Below are 18,602 nucleotides of genomic sequence, written 5' to 3'. Positions count from 1 at the left end.
CGGTAGTTCAACGAAGGAAGACTCCCTTTATGCCATGCGTACTTCATGGCATTATGCTATCAGCTGAGATTTCCAGCGTCTAGGTGTATATAACCAACCAGACGCGGTGCTGTGTCTCTAAACCAATCATATTGTTGCTGTCAAACCTTTAAAGGGCTTCTCTCCGTTGTTGCTGTCAGGTGTCATTTCAGCGCAAAACCGGATGCAACCCTCCTCCCCCCAAGGCACTTCCAGCCAGCTATCATGCATTCTTCACTCATCCTTGGTTTTCATTTTCATCAACTCCCTTCTTCACCACCACGACCAATGTCTGGACTACAGGAGGGGGGAGCACAATCTCTAACAATAAACAATAAAGACAGTGAAATCAGAGGGGAGAATTAGTATGAACATATATTGTGGAAAGGAACATCAGTTGCTTGTGTGATTGTGTGCAGGGGCGGTTCTGCATTGAATGGCACCCATGGCGAGACCCCCTTTGAGCGCCCCCCACCCTCCAAAAAAAATTCTGCAGTTATATTTTTATTTTTTATTTTAACATGAGTGAGAGAAAATTACATTAGAAAAACACAGAATCCAGTTACTGTTTTTTGCAATTACAACAGGAAACACATTTTACACATTTGCACAAAATATGTCGTCTAGGCATACCCCCTTCACACACACACACGCACACACACACACACACACACACACACACACACACACACACACACACACACACACACACACACAGAGAAACAAAACATGAGGTCTACCTCGTTGCCCTGATTCCTTTCATGAAAAAGCCTATGCAGGGTGGTAGACTTACTGGTGGAGAGCAGCAGGGTTCAGGATCCGTCTTCATCACCTGCGTGCAAACGTGTGCTCAACAAAAATCCTGACCTTGTGATTCTCTGTTTAACATCGCTCTCACTGTCGTCATGTTTACCTTCTTCTTGTGCTGCTGTGGTGCTCCTGAGGCCTGTTTGGGAGAACTCTGCCACTGCAATGTCCTCCTCTGGTCGTCCCAGTCGGCCACCTGCTCGAGTGGCTGCTGGAAATTCACCTGACTAAGTTTGCATCTGATCGGCTGGCTGGTAAGAGTCACTGGCTGATTGGAGGCAAAGGTCACAGTCACTTCCTTGGAACAACCGGCATGAAGGTGCCCAACCTGGAAGAAAAGAGGTTATTTGGGATTTTTTTAAACTCCCACACCTGTATTCCTTCCTCCAATATTTTACCTGTGGTGAAAAGGAGACATGGGATCCAACAGGAGGCCACTCAAACCTCACTACCTGGCTGCTGCTGTGGTTTGTCATTGTGAAATTCTCTTGATAGGAACAATTTACATGGCAGTCGCCAAAATTCAGCACCTCGTAATAACCTGTCAGACAGAAATAGACTTGAGTAAAATTCCTGAGAAAGAAACCAGCTAACATATTAATAAATCCCAACGCTTACAGCATTTGCCTGTTCAGAATCAATAAACAACTGCTACTCTGGTTGATTATTGAACCTGCTTCACACATGGCTCTTTCCAGTCTTATCACATGATGAGCTTTCTGCCGCCCTGTCTCCTCTTACCTCCATCTCCATTTTCCTGATCTATTTCCTGATCTATTGATCTTAAAAAAACACAATTTATTGATTTACCCCTTTATCTGTGTCGTGAGTTGTCCAGACGTGGGGGCTCCATAACAAATTCCACGGGGAAAATTACAAGCTATTGATTGTTTAAGTGAAGTCTTACAGCTCCAGTTTGTACCTGAGTCATTGGAGGCCTCGATCTGCGTGGAGTGGATGGAGCTGCTTGTGTTGCCAGGTGCCGCTTTGAGGGTGAACACTCCATGTTTATCCAACATATTAATCTGGACCTAAACAACCCACAAAGCACCTTTTTGTGTAGCATTGTGTTTTGGGTATTTTGTTAGAGTGGATGTGGGTTACTATGTGAAAAATGCATCTTCTAGATCTATAATAAACACAAGGATAAATAGGTCTCTTCCTACCTGAGCAGGAACATTGCCGTCATTTAGCAGCACCAGAGGCCGTGTTTTGCGACGCCCTACCAACACACGTCTGAACTGGAGCATTTGGCGTCCTCTGCTGTTCCTCAGAGCGGGACGCACCACACATACACTGGGCAGACTGCCCTCGCCCCTGAGGTTGAACTCCAGCACCTTACTCTTGAATGTGGGTGTCATTCTGGATGAGACAGAGAGAAGAGATGCACAGCGGTCAGCAAGGAAAATGAAGTGCTGATGCTGTTCTGTTACTACACTTGGTAGTAGAAATAAATGGGACCAATCAACGTCAAAGAGAGCAGTGCTTACTCAGTCACCAACTCGTACCTGCTGGTTACCTCCATTGTGGCCTCAAACACAGCGTTGTAGCACAACATTGTCTGGGGTGTGAAGGTGACCACAGCGAATAAGTGTGACTGCCTGGGGATGCTCAGCATTGCAGCAGACAAATTAAAAACATCCGCAATTCGAGAAGTCTGTAAGAAATCGTAGTATCAGCTGCGTGTAGCACGATAGGAAATGGTCCTGTACGCATTCATCCATGTACCCTTTACATGCCTTACCTTAGAGCCAATGTACTTAATTGCCAAGCTGAGCACACAGGGCACCTTGCTGTTGTTGGTTATTTTGAAGCGGGCCTGGGCTGTTTGCCCCACCAGGACTTTGTTGAAAATGAACGTGTTCTCGTCCCGGATGTAAATGCGTTCAGCATTGCAAAACTGCTCAGAGGAGAGCTGACTGCTGTCGTGGCACAAATGGTGTTCCTCAAAGATGGTTGACATGTCTAATGCTATACCTGTGAGACAACAATGATCCAAAATAGGTAATAATTTGATCTGATTAGATGTTTGTGTGAAATTGCAGTAATAGGCTTTTGAAGCCCTCAATTATGGCCAAATAACAATAAATTCTTCATCCTTGTGTCTGAGTGCCCAGAGATACAAATATTCATTTAGGTTGAACATCTTTAAGCAAAGTGAGTTTTCAGAAGAAATATCACTGTTATAACTTCTTCAGCTTGACATCACTTCAAGTAGCAGTTGAGACCTTGATTGTGATTTATGCACAAGTAGGTTTGTCTCTTTTTCAGATTTAAATCTTCAATGTATCCATTGACATGAGAGACATGTTATTGAACACAATCCCATTAGTTTGTATTGCAGGGCATTGTTTTTGCTGATACCGTTTACTATGAAGCTACCTCCATCACGCTATATACGGTAACTTTTGTTCACAGGAATCAGGAACATTTTAATATGGAATTTTGTGACTTGTGGCAGCAAAGATGGTTCAACATGTGCAACTTCAAAACTTGTGTTTTAGCATTTTCTAATTTTTTAATGAATGAGTATCATCCCTTGTGCTTAAGTATATGTGTGTGTTCTGTTCTCCTACCCTGCCTTCCCCGGTGGCGCAGGGTTAGGGGTCATGCGGCTGATGATGAAACGTGTCTCAAAGTCTCCATTGTTCTGGATGGTGAAGCTCTGGCTTTTCTTGAAGCCATAGACCAGTGGGCCAAAGTTGAGGTCACATGCAGGTATGATCTTGTACCTGATCAGCAATTCATCAATTGCCAAAAAAAGATACACAGATTCACAATCTGAATTGGAATAGATTGTACTACTGTTCCTTAAATACTAATGCATATTACAGAGAAGAGATAGTATGAATCAAGTCTTTACCTGGAGAAGACAGACTTGACTGAAACCTCAATTGCTATAGTGGCTATGAGTTCTCCACCATTCCCAATGCTGGGGTCAATCACCTGCGAGAGAAGAAACCCACATTTTAACTTGAGTGTGCCATAAAATGAACAAATAATGAATACATAGCTGAACCTCCACTGCAAGCATTAAGGCCGTTGTAGGGTTCTGACCTGGCAGCGCAGGACAGGTTGCTCTCTAATGAGGATTTCTCTGTTGGGTCTGCATAGTATTTGCACCGCTGTGGGCTTCTCGTGGGGCATTAGAGTCCCACTCTGGGGAGACACTGTGAAAATGGCCTCCAGGTTTGGCTGGCTTGGGTCGGTTCGCTGCAATGTGAACCTTTTGCAAAGAGAAGAATGCAAGTGAAACAACTTTGTTTTTTTCTCTGTAGTTCACTTGCAGTAAGGTGAAACCCAAACTAATACATTGAAAGTAAAGAAGTAGAATTTCAAACTCACTTATAGGCTATTTCATATTTCCCTAGGTTCTTCATCCTGAGAGACAGTTTGGCCTCTTCAAAGACTTTAATGGTTCCAAAGTTCACCATTAGCTGGTACAACCCAGCGAAATGTTGTCAGACTGCACAAAAACACACACACAAACTTAGTACAAACAACAACAACATAGAACAGAATAAAACACCATTGTGGTGTCTGTGTGGGTTTTTCCTTGCCTCTGGCTACGTTTCAGCTTTATGTTGTCTTTGTGTTGGTCCTGTTCAGCGCAGTCAGGTGTGGAGGAGAGGGGTAACCGAGGGGAGGAAGACCGGTCAGAGCCCTTTGCCTTTGTCTTGTCTGAACTTTGTCTCTTACTCTTCTGACTCTCTCTGGTCTTTTTATCCTTGTTTTTTGTCAAGCTGGCCTTGATGCGACCTTCAAAACCTGGCACTGACATCTGACTAGGCAACGGCAACGAGCCGTGTTTCTTGTTCTTCTTGCCAACAGCCGTCTGTGCACACAGGCCATGATGTATCCAATTGATGTGTTGGTTTCTCGTACCGCATTACTGCAATTTAACTACTTTTACCGGGAACAAATATGGGGAGGGATAACAATGTCTAAAACAGGATTATTCTACAGGAGTAACGCTGCGTTACTGGAAAACCATGTTGCAATGTTGTGAACATGCGACAGGTCAGAATGCATCTCTCCGTCCATCCCATTAATGTGTGTAAACCGCTGTATGTTATCCTGTGGGAGTCTGGTGTCACAGTGAAGGGATGGCTCTGCGCTGTTGCAGACTTACCAAGAATAAGTGTTCTGCTCCCTGCGGATGCTACAAGGATTTCAAGAACTGATCAGAACGGTTAAAAGAAGAGTTTTCCAATGTTATTTCAAATGTAACACGCTTGATGAACGGCAGCCGTTTAGGAGAGAGTAAAGAAGAATACCATCTTTGTCGTAATTTTACAGGCAGTCTTAACTTAATTAGAGAAAACTTCATTTAGAGAATGCATGACTGACGGTCATCCACCTAACCTGTTTCTCTGTTGGGGCATCCTCAGGCACTGGAGCAGCCTCGTCACCAGGCAACGGGACCAGCAACAAGCCCCGGGCTCGGTCCCAGTGCTGCAAGATGTGATCCACCTGTTGCTGGGTCTGCTCATACACAGCGAACTGACACTGCAGCTCATCCACAATGGACTGGATTGGCTGGATAGTCCAAACATCAAGGGTAATACAAAGTGGTCATCAGCATTGAACAGCTATTGATTTTTTCATGGTGTGGGATAAGCAACTCATTTCATTATTATTAGTTAATACTATCACTTAAATATTAACTGTAAGTGCATACAGCAGTTTGTCTTTCCATTGTTACATGCGAAAGTGAATGCAATTCCTATTTTATGATATCAATTATAGGTTGTAAGCATCTTACTCGAGATGTTGTCATAGGACACTGAATGGTTGTTTATATTTCTAGTATTCAGAGCAACGTTTGATAGTAAGAACAATTTTAGCTTTTAAGAGCTGCAAGAGTGCAAATACAAAGGGAAAGAAGTCTACTTTTTGAGTAATACAAAATGCATTTGTCTCCATTTTTGCTGGAATTTTTGTGTCCTGATCCGAAAAAAGAATTTGACATGACGATGGAGTGACTTGCTGTGCGGGGGTGTCATGGCCTTCGCTTCTTAATGAACTCACCATCTCTCCCTCCAGCTTGTCTGCAGGCACAGAAGATTCTGCTTGTAATCGCTTGGCTTCTTTGCTCCGATGCGCTGTATTAGCAAAGCGGGATTGATAATAGCACATACACAATAATCTTGGGCTATATGTAGTACATTTTTACATTATGAATGACATTAATTCCTTAGCCTAATGTGTGAGTTTGCATTTATTTATATATTTCTTCAAGACCTGAAACTGTTAATGCTTAACACTTTAAGAACCTTATGGATCAAAAATATAATAAAATTATGAGTTGTGTAAGTAAGTAAATTGTGAGTGCAACCCTCAACCATCATGGTAAAACAAGTGTGTATGGTCTTTTATATATGCTGAAGGTTTCTGCATCCTGCACCGAATCATGTAGAGATTCCTTACATCTGCTGGCACCTTTGTTTAATGGAAGCTGCTCTCTTTCAACCACTCGTATTTTTTTGGAGTTGTTAGAGCCAGACGTCGGCACAACATTGACTGCAGCTGTTGTCTGGAAAAAAAAAGAAATCAAATCTATTTTGAAATCAGTGATGCATGTGTGAACGTGGTGCTCCTTCCCAGCACCAGATAGGCGATTCTTCACCAATAGCTCTTTCCTTTTCTTCAACACCCTTTCTACTCTTAGCCTCTTCATCTCTGCAGATTCTATACTCTTGAGACCCATCATACATCAAGTCAGTTCTGATTGCAACGTCTGGGATCTAATTTCTCTAATTGTTTCTGTAGATGGGCCCATAGAAAGATTCTTCTTAAAGTTTTGACTCACTATCACACTCACACTTCTACAGCTGCCTTGGCTGTTAGATTGTGACTCCTGGTTCTCAGTCCAACAGTATCCAATAATATAACGTACTGTACTCTATGAACAATGATTGACAGTTTCATATACACTTGTAACACTTGAGGCTTCTTAACTCCTACAAGTACAATATAGTACTCAATATAGTATGGCCTAAATCTCTAGAGAAAGTTCCATAAAATATTATTTTCCCTGGACTTCTGTCATTTGTTAGCCTCAGCAGATAAAGTAGTTTTGGTTATAAAAGGATTCACAGCTGGTCTATGATGTGCTACAGTACTCATTAATCTGTATGTCCCCTTATTTTCCAGTTGTGGTGCTCTGTAGTTCATAATGTACCTACATAATGTAATATTTGAAAGTTAATTATAAAATACCTACGAAATAATTCCACGTTATTCCCTCGTTCCATGTTTTGTTGCCTCTCAAATACAGTACAAGCATCAGTAACTACTGTAGGGGTATGCAGTGGTAACGTAAATTGGAAAGTTATGCTATGTGTTGTAGGACATCAGTAATATAACAGTATATACACAGACCTGCTTCCTCTCCAGTGTGCTCTTCTCCTTCGACACTTCTTTAAGAGTCATTTTTCCTCCCTTTTTGTTGTTCTTCAATTCTTCTTCCTTCAGCATCTCCTCCTGAAGCCTCTTTTCTTCCTGCCCGAGCTCCCTTTCAAAGAGGCGCACATGCATTCACACGTTTTTATGGTTGTGTAATTTTGGTTCGAAATATTAACAATAATTGGATGAAAGCAGAGTCAACTAATTTGGTTAACTTTTGTGAACAAAAACAAAATAAATCATCTTTAGAGGAGATTTTAATTAAATGCAGTAATGCACTCAACATTAGACATATATCTGTACTCTCCTGTATACTCTTAATGTATAGTTTATTTCTACATATCTGTACTGTGTTGTTTCTCGGCTCATCTTTATTTGTCAGTTTCATTTTTTTCCTTCTGCATTATGGTTGCATTTATAGTCATTTTCAATCTGATGATGTTCAGTTAAGAGAGAGTGATGAATCTGACAAGATACATTGACACTAGCGTATCTAAGAAAAATAAATTCTGCTGTCTGTACTTCTCTGTTAGTCGCTGATCAATATGCTCCTTTTTCTCCTCGGGCAGAGCGTCGTACTCCTCATCATCCAGCTCCTGCAACCACGGCTCCTCCATTTCAGCTTTCTCTTTCTCCAGAGCCTCTGAAGTACACAAGCAGACAGTTACATATTTCTTAACCATAAACCCGACTGATTAGACATAAATATACACTAAATAAAGATTTGTAACCTTTGTATAATAATGCGTCATCAAGTGCATTTCTCTTACCCTTGGCTTCTCTCTGTGCTTCCTCTCGTGCCTTCAGGGCGTCGTACGAGTCACTCAGGTTGACTACAAAGATGCGTTTGCGGTTATCAAGGGCCTTGAGAATAATTTGGAGCACGCTTGCTGCCGATTGAGCATACACAGACTCCAGGCCGTCAATCACGATGCCGCGGTGACAGTCGCTTAACTAACGCCATGACGACAACAAGACGACAAAAAAAAGAAGACACAAGTGAGACTAAGTGTGAAAAGTGTCACACATAATACATATTTGATATAAGACTAACCACAACAAAAAACTGTGGGTAATCTACCTGAAATCAATCTGCCAGGATGTCAACCAATAGCTGTTCAGGCAACAGATTACTGTCCACATCTCCTCCCTGAGGAGAAACCACACTCAAGCTGGTTTATTATAGTCAACTATTATTTTCTTATTTCAATTATACACAGAGAAAAGAGAGATTTGAGAGATAAAGAGAAATTTGCTTTACACAGATGAAGATGTATCAAGTAGGTTCATACCCTCAAATTAGTAGAGGAATTTTTCAATTTACAAACATGGACTTCAATGCTTAGACAGCAGCAGCAGATGAGCAGAGGAGAAGAAAATATACCAGGCAACGGGTAAAGTGTGTGTTCTCGGTCCCCCGAGGAGCCTTGGAGCCATTTCCGCTGAAGCCGTCCTCAATGGGTTTTGAAGGAACTTCCAAAGTACCACGTGAAGCTGGAGCTGAATGTGGAGCTGGTTCTGATGCTTCTGGATGTGTTTCTGGTTCATATTCTGTGGACTGAGCTGAAAGCAGATACAGTATTAATATTTTCTTTTGTCTACATTTACCAATGTTGCTCATTAGAATGTTCTTCTACAGTTGTGTCCTGTCTGTTTTCTTCTTACCAGCCTCCTGAGGCTTCTTCCCAGCATTAGCGGCGGCAGCACAGTCGTAGGGTTGTCTCGCAGTCTGGCTGATAGGTGAAGTTCCATTGACGAGCACCTCGGTAACCACGGCATCAACACTCAGGCTTGCCCCTCCGTAGTGACGGGCCAGAGCTGCCACACAGCTGCCATTATCTAAAGTGGGGAAGACACACAAAACATTTCACAAATTCATACTCATCAATCATACATTTCTGGGTATACAGCATATAAACTGTGAGGCAAGTTAGGAACACATATTTTTGGTGACTCTTTTGGATCTAGTCACATATTTTATGTTAATAACAGATAAACCAGAGAGGTATTGCAGGTGAAAAAAAGATGGATGAAACATGGGTCAAATTAATTCAATATATTAGATTGATATATGAGGTTCTCCAAATGAGATGACAAAATTGAGCTTGATTTAAAATGCATAGCCAACTTTTTATTGATCAATTAGTCAATCAGTTGCTTCACCTGTCAGTGGCGCTCCATACACAATAATAGCAATGCCTCTGCGGTTGCGTGCAGCCAGACCCTCAGGCGACAGATCCACACGCATGTGGCGAGCTATTGCTCTGGAGACGGGGGTCATCTCGAGCTGCCCCAGTGCCTGGGAATTTCCCACTACGGTCATCTCCGAAACCACTGAAAGAACGAGTGTTACTTAGACACGCAGGGCCTGTGGAAACAACAGTGAATGTTCAAATGTTGTACTTACGTAATTCAGCTGGTTTCAAACTTAAAGAATGCATTTCTTCCACTTTGCTGTCTCTTTCCTCGTATGTGTCAACCATCACAGCTTCATCTTCATCCAGGCCTTGTTTCAGTCCTGCTGTACACAGGTAATTTGGATAAAAACAGGGAACCGACATTATATGCAGACACCTTTGAGTACATGATTTCAGTTCTTAAGGATCATGTGTGCCCTAAGCTACCATCGTCTTTCAGCTGGGAGCAGTGCTCCTGGTAGTACTCGAGCAGTTCCTGGGGAAGACTTTCTCCAGGGGCTCTGGGGGGCAGTAGTAATATGCGGTTCTCGCCATAACCCTTAACAAGACGCAGGATCTACACGTGAGGAAGAAATGGGAAAGAGAAGGAAACCGGAACAGAGAGAAAACATAATATGGAACAGTTAGAAGAAAATGAAATGTTGTGGACCAGTTAAGGAACAAGATAAAAGAAAACACATCTATATCTGTATCTCGAAGGGGTGCCGAACCACACACACACACACACACACACACAGACAGAAGGAGCGAGATAGAGGGATTCTTTTGGTTTTTCAAAAACACTTTATTTCTCAACATCCCAAGAAAACAATTCACAACATCAAATCAGCTCAACACAAAGCACATAATAAACACAACCCCAAATAAACAAAAGTACTAGTAGAGAGAGAGAGAGAGAGAAATTTTTTGATTTTTCAAAAACCTTTATTTTCTTAAAAAAACAAACACAAACAAAAACATATTCCATGTTGACATTAAAGGTCCAATGAACACACAGAATGACTGCGAAGACGCAATCTCCTTCCAGCCAATCAGCTCCAGATTCCTCTGCAGCACCGACGCACACAGAAATCGTCCACTTTGTCGATGAACCGTAGGTTCGTCTGGTCACTGGTTCCTCCTTTCAGCCGGTACTCCACTCAATCCACGGCAGCCCTCTCGTTGATCCTCTGGACGAACTTTCGTAGCCGGAAGACCTCCTGCTGGGTGTAGCGGGAACTCCCTCGTTTACTTGCGCCCTCTCGAGCAGTACGCCTGAATTTCTCCATATCAGGAAAGTAGTCCTCCAGCTGTATCCCCTTCATGTTCTTTGTGGTCTTCAGGAAGAGTTTCACTCTCCCCACGCTGTAGCAATTAGTGGCCGTCCCGCCAGAAGAGACGCTGTCCGCAGAGTCTTGCTCCACAGCCGAATCGGCTACTGCTGCTCCCCCTGTCCTTCTGCTCCCTGACCCCTTCTTGGCTTGAGAGCCCCCTCTGCTCTCCGTCTTTCTCTTCAGGAGGGGGATTTTTAAACTTTCTTCTCCCCCCTCCATGTCCATTTCACTATCAGTAGACAGTGTCCCTTCAAAGTATGTCTCCAGACACCCTTCCGTCTCCTCTTGCCTCCCTTCACCCCCTTGTCCAACCTGCTGGACCCCAACTATTTTCTCATTCACTCCGTCATTCCCCTGCCCCCCTTGCTGGGCCTCACTCGTCCCTTCATTCACTCCGTCATTCGCCTGCCCCCCTTGCTGGGCCTCACTCGTCCCTTCATTCACTCCGTCATTCGCCTGCCCCACTTGCTGGGTCTCACTCGTCCCTTCATACACTCCGTCATTCGCCTGCCCCACTTGCTGGGCCTCACTCATCCCTTCATTCACTCTGTCATTCGCCTGCCCCACTTGCTGGGCCTCACTCATCCCTTCATTCACCCAGTCATTCGCCTTCCCCACCTGCTGGGCCCCACCCGTCAGGTCCTTCACTCCACCAGTCCCTCTCTCCACCAGCTGAACTCCACGTTCACCCCCCTCACTCGCCACACTCTCCTGGACTCGATCTGTCCCTTCTTCACCTCCTTGCTGGACCCCAACTGTCCCCTCTTGTCTTTCATGCCCCCCTTGGTTGTGACTAGTAGATTTCCTCTCTGGACATGCTCTGCTTTGATGTCCCTCCCTCCCACACCGGTAACACCTTGAACTGTCAGAGTTGGCAAACACCAAATAATCAAAACCATCCACCCTTACTTTAAACACCACGTTGAGATCCTCGTCTTTTTGGTTGAGGAGCATGTACAGCGTCCTCTTGTGCGACACCACGTGTCTGAGGAGAGGAGATTTGCAGCCTGATGTCACTTTTTTAACGCCAGACACAACCTTCCCGTGTCTTGACAGCTCTCTGGTCAGCATCTCGTCTCCGATGAACGGGGGGACGTTAGAGACCGTGACTCGGGTCGCTGGTGTGGCGAGAGGCAGAACGGGCACGCGCGTCTGATTCACCACGATCCCCTTCTCCACCACCATGTTGGCTTTGTCCACACTGTCTACAAACAACACCACCGCGTTGTTCATGCGGGCGGCGGACTTTACGCTGCCGTGACCGACCATCTCTCCCACGGCCAGGCTGCAGTCCTCCACGGAGCAGGGGAAGCCCGGCGGAACCTTAACGCCGTGCTTCCGCGTTAGTCGGGTCAGGTCCATGGCTGCGTTTAGCACGCCGATCAGCGTGACTTGATCGGCTGCAAAAACGCGCACAACAGGAACACTACCTAACAAAACACGTCTACACAAAACTTCTAAATTCAACGCATTAAATATTAGGCAGATCTATGCTACAAACGCTATCGCTCTCACCTCCACGCTCTGCACGCTCGTCACTCAGAGAGAGAGAGAGAGAGAGAGAGAGACCTCTGCGCTCCTTTGGCTCCTTTAGTGATGCAGAAATCCCTCTACGTAGTCCACGGCGTGAAGGCCTCCGGGAGCCTTCACGGCTGCAGGCGCAGCTGCAGTCGGAGGACTCAGCGGAGGCCTCCTCCTCCTCCTCCGTGCGTGCCTGCCTGCTGGAATGACGATCCGCCGCTCCACTTGTCCTTTTTATTTTTGTGAGAGCCATTTATTTAGCCTGTTAGCTTTCTCCTCTCCCTTCTCTTCGTTCGCGAGGAGGGGCCTCGAGGAGCTGTTTTTCTTCCACCCCGATCCTCCTTTCTACATTACATTACATTACATGTCATTTAGCTGAGGCTTTTATCCAAAGCGACGTACGATAAGTGCGTTTCCACATAGAGATACACACCGCGGTAACGAGTGAGTACATTTTTCATCAAATAAGCAGTTTGAAAACATGTTACAGAAAAGTGCCATTACGAGTCCAATTCAAGTGCTACCATTTGTCAGTGCTACGGTCCGCTAGTGTTTTAGTCAAGGTCTAAAAGGAGTCTAAAAAGGTGCGTCTTGAGTTTTCCGCAGAAGACGTAGAGGCCCTCCGCAGTCCTGATGTCATCGCAGAGCTCGTTCCGCCATCTGGGAGCCAGGACGACTGCAAAGAGTCGGATCTCGCCGAGTGCTTTTCTCTCAGAGCGAGGGAGGAACAAGCGGCTTGGCAGATGCAGATCGGAGTGTCGAACCCCGCTGCCGCCTACCTGTCCACCGGCAATCGAGGTCCCTCGCCTCCTGTACAGTACACCCCCCCCCACACACACACACACACACACACACACACACGCACACCCTCTGCAGAGCTCGGTCGGAGGAAAAGGAAGAACAAAAAAAAAAAAAAAAAGGCCGCCTCCGACCCACAGACGCCAGCCGGTGACGATGGCTTTCTATCTGAAGCTAGCGACCGCCTTGTGTCTCGCCGTTGCAGTCCCGCAGAGTGACCCGCGCGTGCCCATTTCGGCGGTTTCCTCCGCCTACGCGGGGCGCGGCAGAGCGGTGCGTAGAGACCTCGGAGGAACTCTGTCCATCCGGTGCCGAGCGGTCGGACCGAGCCCGAGGTCCCTGAGGCTGGTCAAGAGCGTCGGCGACGAGACCTTCACGCTCACGGCCCGGGGCGCCTCGCCGAGAAAGGTCATGGTCGACGCCGTCGTCGGCGGAAGACTTCGGTTCAGCGGGACGTTCCCCGACTCAGAGGCCGTCATCGAGAACCTGATCGCCGAAGACACGGGCCAGTACTGGTGCTTTTACTCGGGCCTGGGTTCGACCTGTCCTTGGACCAGCGGGGAACCGGGTCGGTACTCCTGGTGGTGGCGGCTGGCCCTTCTCCTTCCCAACATTCACGCAAGTTTCCCAAAAGGGCTGCGGGGGGTGTAACCAGGGTTCGAAATGACTTAGGACTCTTGGGGGGGTCCCCTAAAATTTAACTATAAAAAATACTGAAGACTACCTTGCTACTATGGAAGCCCATTTCCGCCACAAAAAAAAAAAAAAAAGAAGGCTTAGAAAGTCGAAATTATGACTTAAGAAAGTCGAAATTATGACTTAAGAAAGTCGAAATTATGACCTAAGATATGCGCATGCGCAGCTTCCAAAGGTCAAACGGTTTTCTAGCCTTACTTATTTGACAAGTACAAAAAACAGCCGTAAAGCCTCTAAGCTCCAGTAGCCGATGGCGTAAGGCATCCGTCCTGGATATGTTGTTATTTTGCTCGACATGGTTCGAATCCAGGTTGTGGCGATCTTTCATTAATATATATTTTCTTAAATTACCTTCTTAAATGTCTGTGATGCACGTCACTGTATGACCGTCTGAACATAAAATCCTCTTATGTCCAAATGTTTCGGTGGTTCCAGGCTGCAGCCTCGCGAAAAAAGTATCGATACACATGTTTGGAAGTGTTCCATGATACGCCACCAAACCAGTTGTCTTGGCTCACCCTGAACCAAAAGGTTTTCTTGCCACTGACGATGTGCAACTTTATAAGACGTATTGAAATCAGTAGCGGCATTTGACAGCTCGGTTGGCCGACGGCGTAGCGCCGCTGTCTTATAAAGTGTTTCTGTTTTGCTCGACTGCATGGGTCGAATCCAGGTTGCGGCGATCTTTTAATAAATGTATGTTCTTGTATGTTCTGTATTTCTTTATACGTGGCAGTGATGTAGTGCTCACTTATACAATCGCAATATGTTTGCGAATGTGTGACGGATCAGGTGACCGAGGCAGACAACCTCTGCCGCTGTCGGGGCAAAACAAACACGCACGCGTAGCCAAACCAGTAGGTTCAAAAACCAGTAGCTATGTTGATGTTGCTGTAACGTCATCCCCCTTTGAGGAATACAGAAAACACATCGCTGATTACTAACAGTATTAATTTCCGTGTATGAATCAACATCACAAAGGATAGCGTATACATTGCAAAACCAGCGACGTTGTGACCGCGTCACGGAAGCTGCGCATGCGCATATCTTAAGTTATAATTTCGACTTTCTTAAGTCATAATTTCGACTTTTTAAGTCATAATTTCGACTTTCTCACCCTTCTTTTTTTTTTTTTGTGGCGGAAATGGGCTTCCATATGCTACACTATATACTGCAGGCAAAATTATATTGACATATTTTGAAGGTGAGATAATGGTGTTGGGATGTTTTTCATGGTTTGGGCTAGTCCCAGTAGTGTAGTGGTGTCTGGAGAAGTGGATTGGCTATAATCAAACAGGTAACCCTCTCATTCTGGAGCAACAAAGTTACAGCACCTTATATAAATCCCTGACATGACAAAGTGGATAACAGGTCATTCTTTCCTTGAGCAAGGAAGTTAACCAAGTTACCTAAATCCACCAGGTGTACTCATTATGGCAGCACCATGCACCTTCAAAGGGTTTGATCAAATACAAATGGCATTTCTCATCCCTTATGTTAATGGAATTTGTAAAACAATTAGCCACTGGATTGAATAATAATGTCTTTAAAGACTGTACCTACATTAGATGGTTTACTTTGTTTTAAAGTAGTCAATCTATAACCTGAACTAAAATCTTTAGGGACAAAAAAGTAAGATATTCTAACATGACCGAAAGCCATTAATATGACAATAATCCAATAGTAACCACATTATTCAAAATCAACATGTTAAGTGACCAGTCACATATTTTATTTATTTGTTAACAACTTCATCAGTTAGTGTTAACTGGGGTTGGAGAGAAGACCTACAGGGCACCCCTGCTTCTTTTTTTTTAGTTAGTGAAAAAAAAGGAAACGATAGTGAGCTCAACATTAAATGAATTAATAATGTAATAACAATAACTTATAACAAAAACTTATTTCACCAGTAAATTACTGTTAAACGACAAAAACAATGGGAAAAGGGTATTTTACAACAACTTTGAATGCAGCACAAGGCTGGCGAGGCGAATTTCAAGTGAACGCAACATCTGTTTGTTTTTCAGACAACGGCAGCTACAGACTGTTCAGTGAAACACAGACACACTTTACACCGTTTAGCTGTCAGTATTTTAACCGTGGTTGCTCCATTGACATATTTAAAATATATATATACTTCAGCTGCCAGCTAACGGTAGGCTAACGTTACCTGCTGTCTAGTGTAGTGTTTACTAGCGTCCCGTGCGGCGCTGTTTCACTTCCCTCTAACGTCCGTTTTCGGAGCATCAGGGAGAAGCGGGAGGCATTTTAGTGGCATCTAAATAAGCCACCGAAATCAGAGTTACTATTCGGTCCGGTAGATAACGGCCGTTAAGACACCTGTACCGTATTAGCAACGGGTCTCGAACCCTCCACCCCCCCAAAAAAAAACCTCTTCGGATCTACACGATTCACGTAGATGACATTTTCCCATTCAAAACTCACAGACTTGAATTAAGTCCTTGCTATCTTTCGTAATCACTGACTGGACCATTAGGTCGGTTTGCTAGCTTTGTCTACTACTACTAGTCTAGCTAACTGCTAACTGTCTGCTGTTAGCTGGCAGTTTGTTTGGCTTCATACACGTACAGCAAGAAACGTTGACAAACGCACTCTTCTAATCATCTAACTTAATGCAACTTTTGATATGGGAACACCAACTCCAAATATTTTACTATAATAAGCAATTATTATGGAGATATAAACATAATCGAAGCACTTACGGGATTTTCATTAGGGTTCTTTAGATTTCACTCTTTGTGAGGCTTCGTTTTTGCCGCGTTCAATGACCTACGTGTCTGCGTCACAGACTGCACTGTTTACGCCGGAGGACCACGACAACAATCTGTGACGCTAGCTGCCCTGATTGCTGCCCAATCGCGCTAGGAAATAAAGTAATTTTTTGTTATAAATATAAAACGTCACTAAAGACCTATAATTACACAATCATTTTTAATGTTAAAAATATTTTTTCGGGGACCCCCCAAAATCTAAAAATAAATTCTTATGGGGGGTCCCCAATGGCTTATGGGGGGTCCGGGACCCCCCCAGACCCCCCTCATTTCGAACCCTGGGTGTAACGCAGGCTAGCTAAACGCGCCGCTGGCTAAACACATTTTATTTGTATTTCATTTGCTGTTCCCGACGACGACAACGACGACAGGTACGGCGAGCTGGGGCGACGGCTTGGCGGCCCTGGTGGCGAACGTGACCTGCGTCGGCGAGCTGCTTCTGGGAACCGCCGTCGTCATAGGGCTCCTCGCGTGGATCATCCACGAGGTAGCCGCGTGGTCCGAGTGGTGTGTGTGTGTGTGCGTGCGTGCAAGCTTTTCTCAATCCCTCACAACAACAAAACAACAACCGTCCCTGTGTGTGTGTGTGTGTGTGCGTGCGTGTGCGTCCGCAGGCCCGGATGTGCCGGACGGCCGAGCGCGACCGGCGGCCCGACGCCGGCATTTACGAGGACATGCGGCCAACCGTCGTGCCCTGAAGACGAGGCGAGGGAGCGAGCGGGCAGCCACTTTTCACCGTCACTTTCGCGTGACGCAAAGGAGCACCCGGACCCTCGTGCGACACGCCGAATCGACATCGGTGACATACTAACGAATGCGCACGCGGAAACGGTCGCGTGCTATTTACGGATCATATTGTGCATATTTTTTCCCTTGTTCACTAACGACTAATTCAATATTGGCCAGGTATGTACAGTGGAATGATACTGCAATCCATTGTTGGACTGATACCTGGCACAGGTCACAAAACAACCTGGAAAGCAGTAAATGTGGTCCATGGTTTTACAGCGAACACTTAAGGGAGGGTGGAGAGCATGCCGTCCACTTAGAGGATTTATGTGACAACAGCGGGTCAGGCAAGGCCCTCCAAATCATTGCTGCTTCACTGGCTTAAGTCCATGGTCAACTTTCAGACCACAGGCTGGTTTGTGTGTGACTCTATTCAACAACATGCCGCCTCAGTAACTGCAGAGCAACACCTTCCAGTTGAATGGAAGTCTTATTACACAACACAACAGTAAAGCTAAAATTCCCTGAAAATATAGTGCAATTTATTTAATAAATGTTGGGCAAATAGCTTTGTTGATACTAAATTTTACTTTTTCTACAAGATGAAATGAAAAAGGACAAGTATTATTTTAATGCAGTTAATTGTAAATTAGCAGGAAGTGTAACACCCAGACTGGGGATTTTGGCCACAAAGTGATTCTGTGTGTCTTCTGTCAATCACCCTTCCTTCTCGTTTCAGACACCGCCTACCTGTGTGCCGCCGCCCCCGTGATTACAAGCCCCACCCTTATTGTTTACACCTGTGTCTCGTTCCCCTGTGTATTTAGCCCTTGTCGACGAATTGTTCTGTGCCAGTTTGTCTCTTGTCTCCCATGAGCTTACCAGCGATTGCCTGAAGTGTGCCTGCCCGTGTTTCGAACCTTTTCTGTCCACCCGCAACCCTTTGCCTGCCGATTTGGATTTATCTGCCTCCTCTGTCTGATTACCCGTGTACCGAACCTCTGCCTGGATTAAATACAAGAATTGCTCTTAACTACCGTGTGTCAAGTCGGCTTTTGATTCCAGGTCCTTGTGGCCCTAGCCTCCCTGACAGGAAGATAGCACAATATACAATACACACATTTTTCCACTAAAGTCAAAGAATAATTATAAATAATCAAAATTATTAAAATTATTAAATATTAATTTTGGCCAAACTTGTGTACGCCTATGGTTCACATTACAGTGTGTTTTAATACAATGATCTGGACAATGTGGAGAAGGAATGGCAGCACAGTTTGACTGCAGATGTAAAACAATGACAGAACATCGTGTTGAAGATG

At 44.9% G+C, this 18,602-nt stretch overlaps 1 protein-coding gene across 1 annotated transcript; it reads right to left on the bottom strand.

Moving 5' to 3' along the window:
* Window positions 1-711: 711 nt before the first annotated feature.
* On the bottom strand, window positions 712-10,139 carry LOC134105287 (hydrocephalus-inducing protein homolog). Its single transcript, XM_062557874.1, has 21 exons — window positions 9,858-10,139; window positions 9,641-9,751; window positions 9,397-9,567; window positions 8,899-9,072; window positions 8,582-8,796; window positions 8,004-8,187; window positions 7,756-7,876; window positions 7,210-7,342; window positions 6,256-6,361; window positions 5,857-5,930; window positions 5,191-5,364; window positions 4,958-4,987; window positions 4,171-4,660; window positions 3,883-4,051; window positions 3,689-3,771; window positions 3,402-3,557; window positions 2,334-2,802; window positions 1,992-2,187; window positions 1,224-1,810; window positions 932-1,153; window positions 712-850 (listed from the first exon to the last, which is right to left on the bottom strand). Exons 2-13 carry the CDS (start codon window positions 9,714-9,716, stop codon window positions 4,316-4,318), a joined length of 1,803 nt encoding a protein of 600 aa, XP_062413858.1. The 5' UTR covers window positions 9,717-9,751; window positions 9,858-10,139; the 3' UTR covers window positions 712-850; window positions 932-1,153; window positions 1,224-1,810; window positions 1,992-2,187; window positions 2,334-2,802; window positions 3,402-3,557; window positions 3,689-3,771; window positions 3,883-4,051; window positions 4,171-4,315.
* Window positions 10,140-18,602: the final 8,463 nt, after the last annotated feature.

The sequence above is a fragment of the Pungitius pungitius genome, chromosome 15 (genome assembly GCF_949316345.1).
Source record: "Pungitius pungitius chromosome 15, fPunPun2.1, whole genome shotgun sequence".
NCBI lineage: Eukaryota > Metazoa > Chordata > Actinopteri > Perciformes > Gasterosteidae > Pungitius > Pungitius pungitius.
This window is presented reverse-complemented; position numbering and strand designations above follow the sequence as displayed.

What these genes read in the sequence shown, in the direction of transcription:
- LOC134105287 (XM_062557874.1), bottom strand. Translation starts at nt 9,716, where the DNA reads ATGGTTGACACATACGAGGAAAGAGACAGCAAAGTGGAAGAAATGCAT. An exon ending in GTATGGAGCGCCACTGACAG is followed by an intron (nt 9,073 to 9,396) that starts GTGAAGCAACTG and finishes TCCCCACTTTAG; the next exon opens with ATAATGGCAGCTGTGTGGCA. An exon ending in GAAGAAGCCTCAGGAGGCTG is followed by an intron (nt 8,797 to 8,898) that starts GTAAGAAGAAAA and finishes ATCTGCTTTCAG; the next exon opens with CTCAGTCCACAGAATATGAA.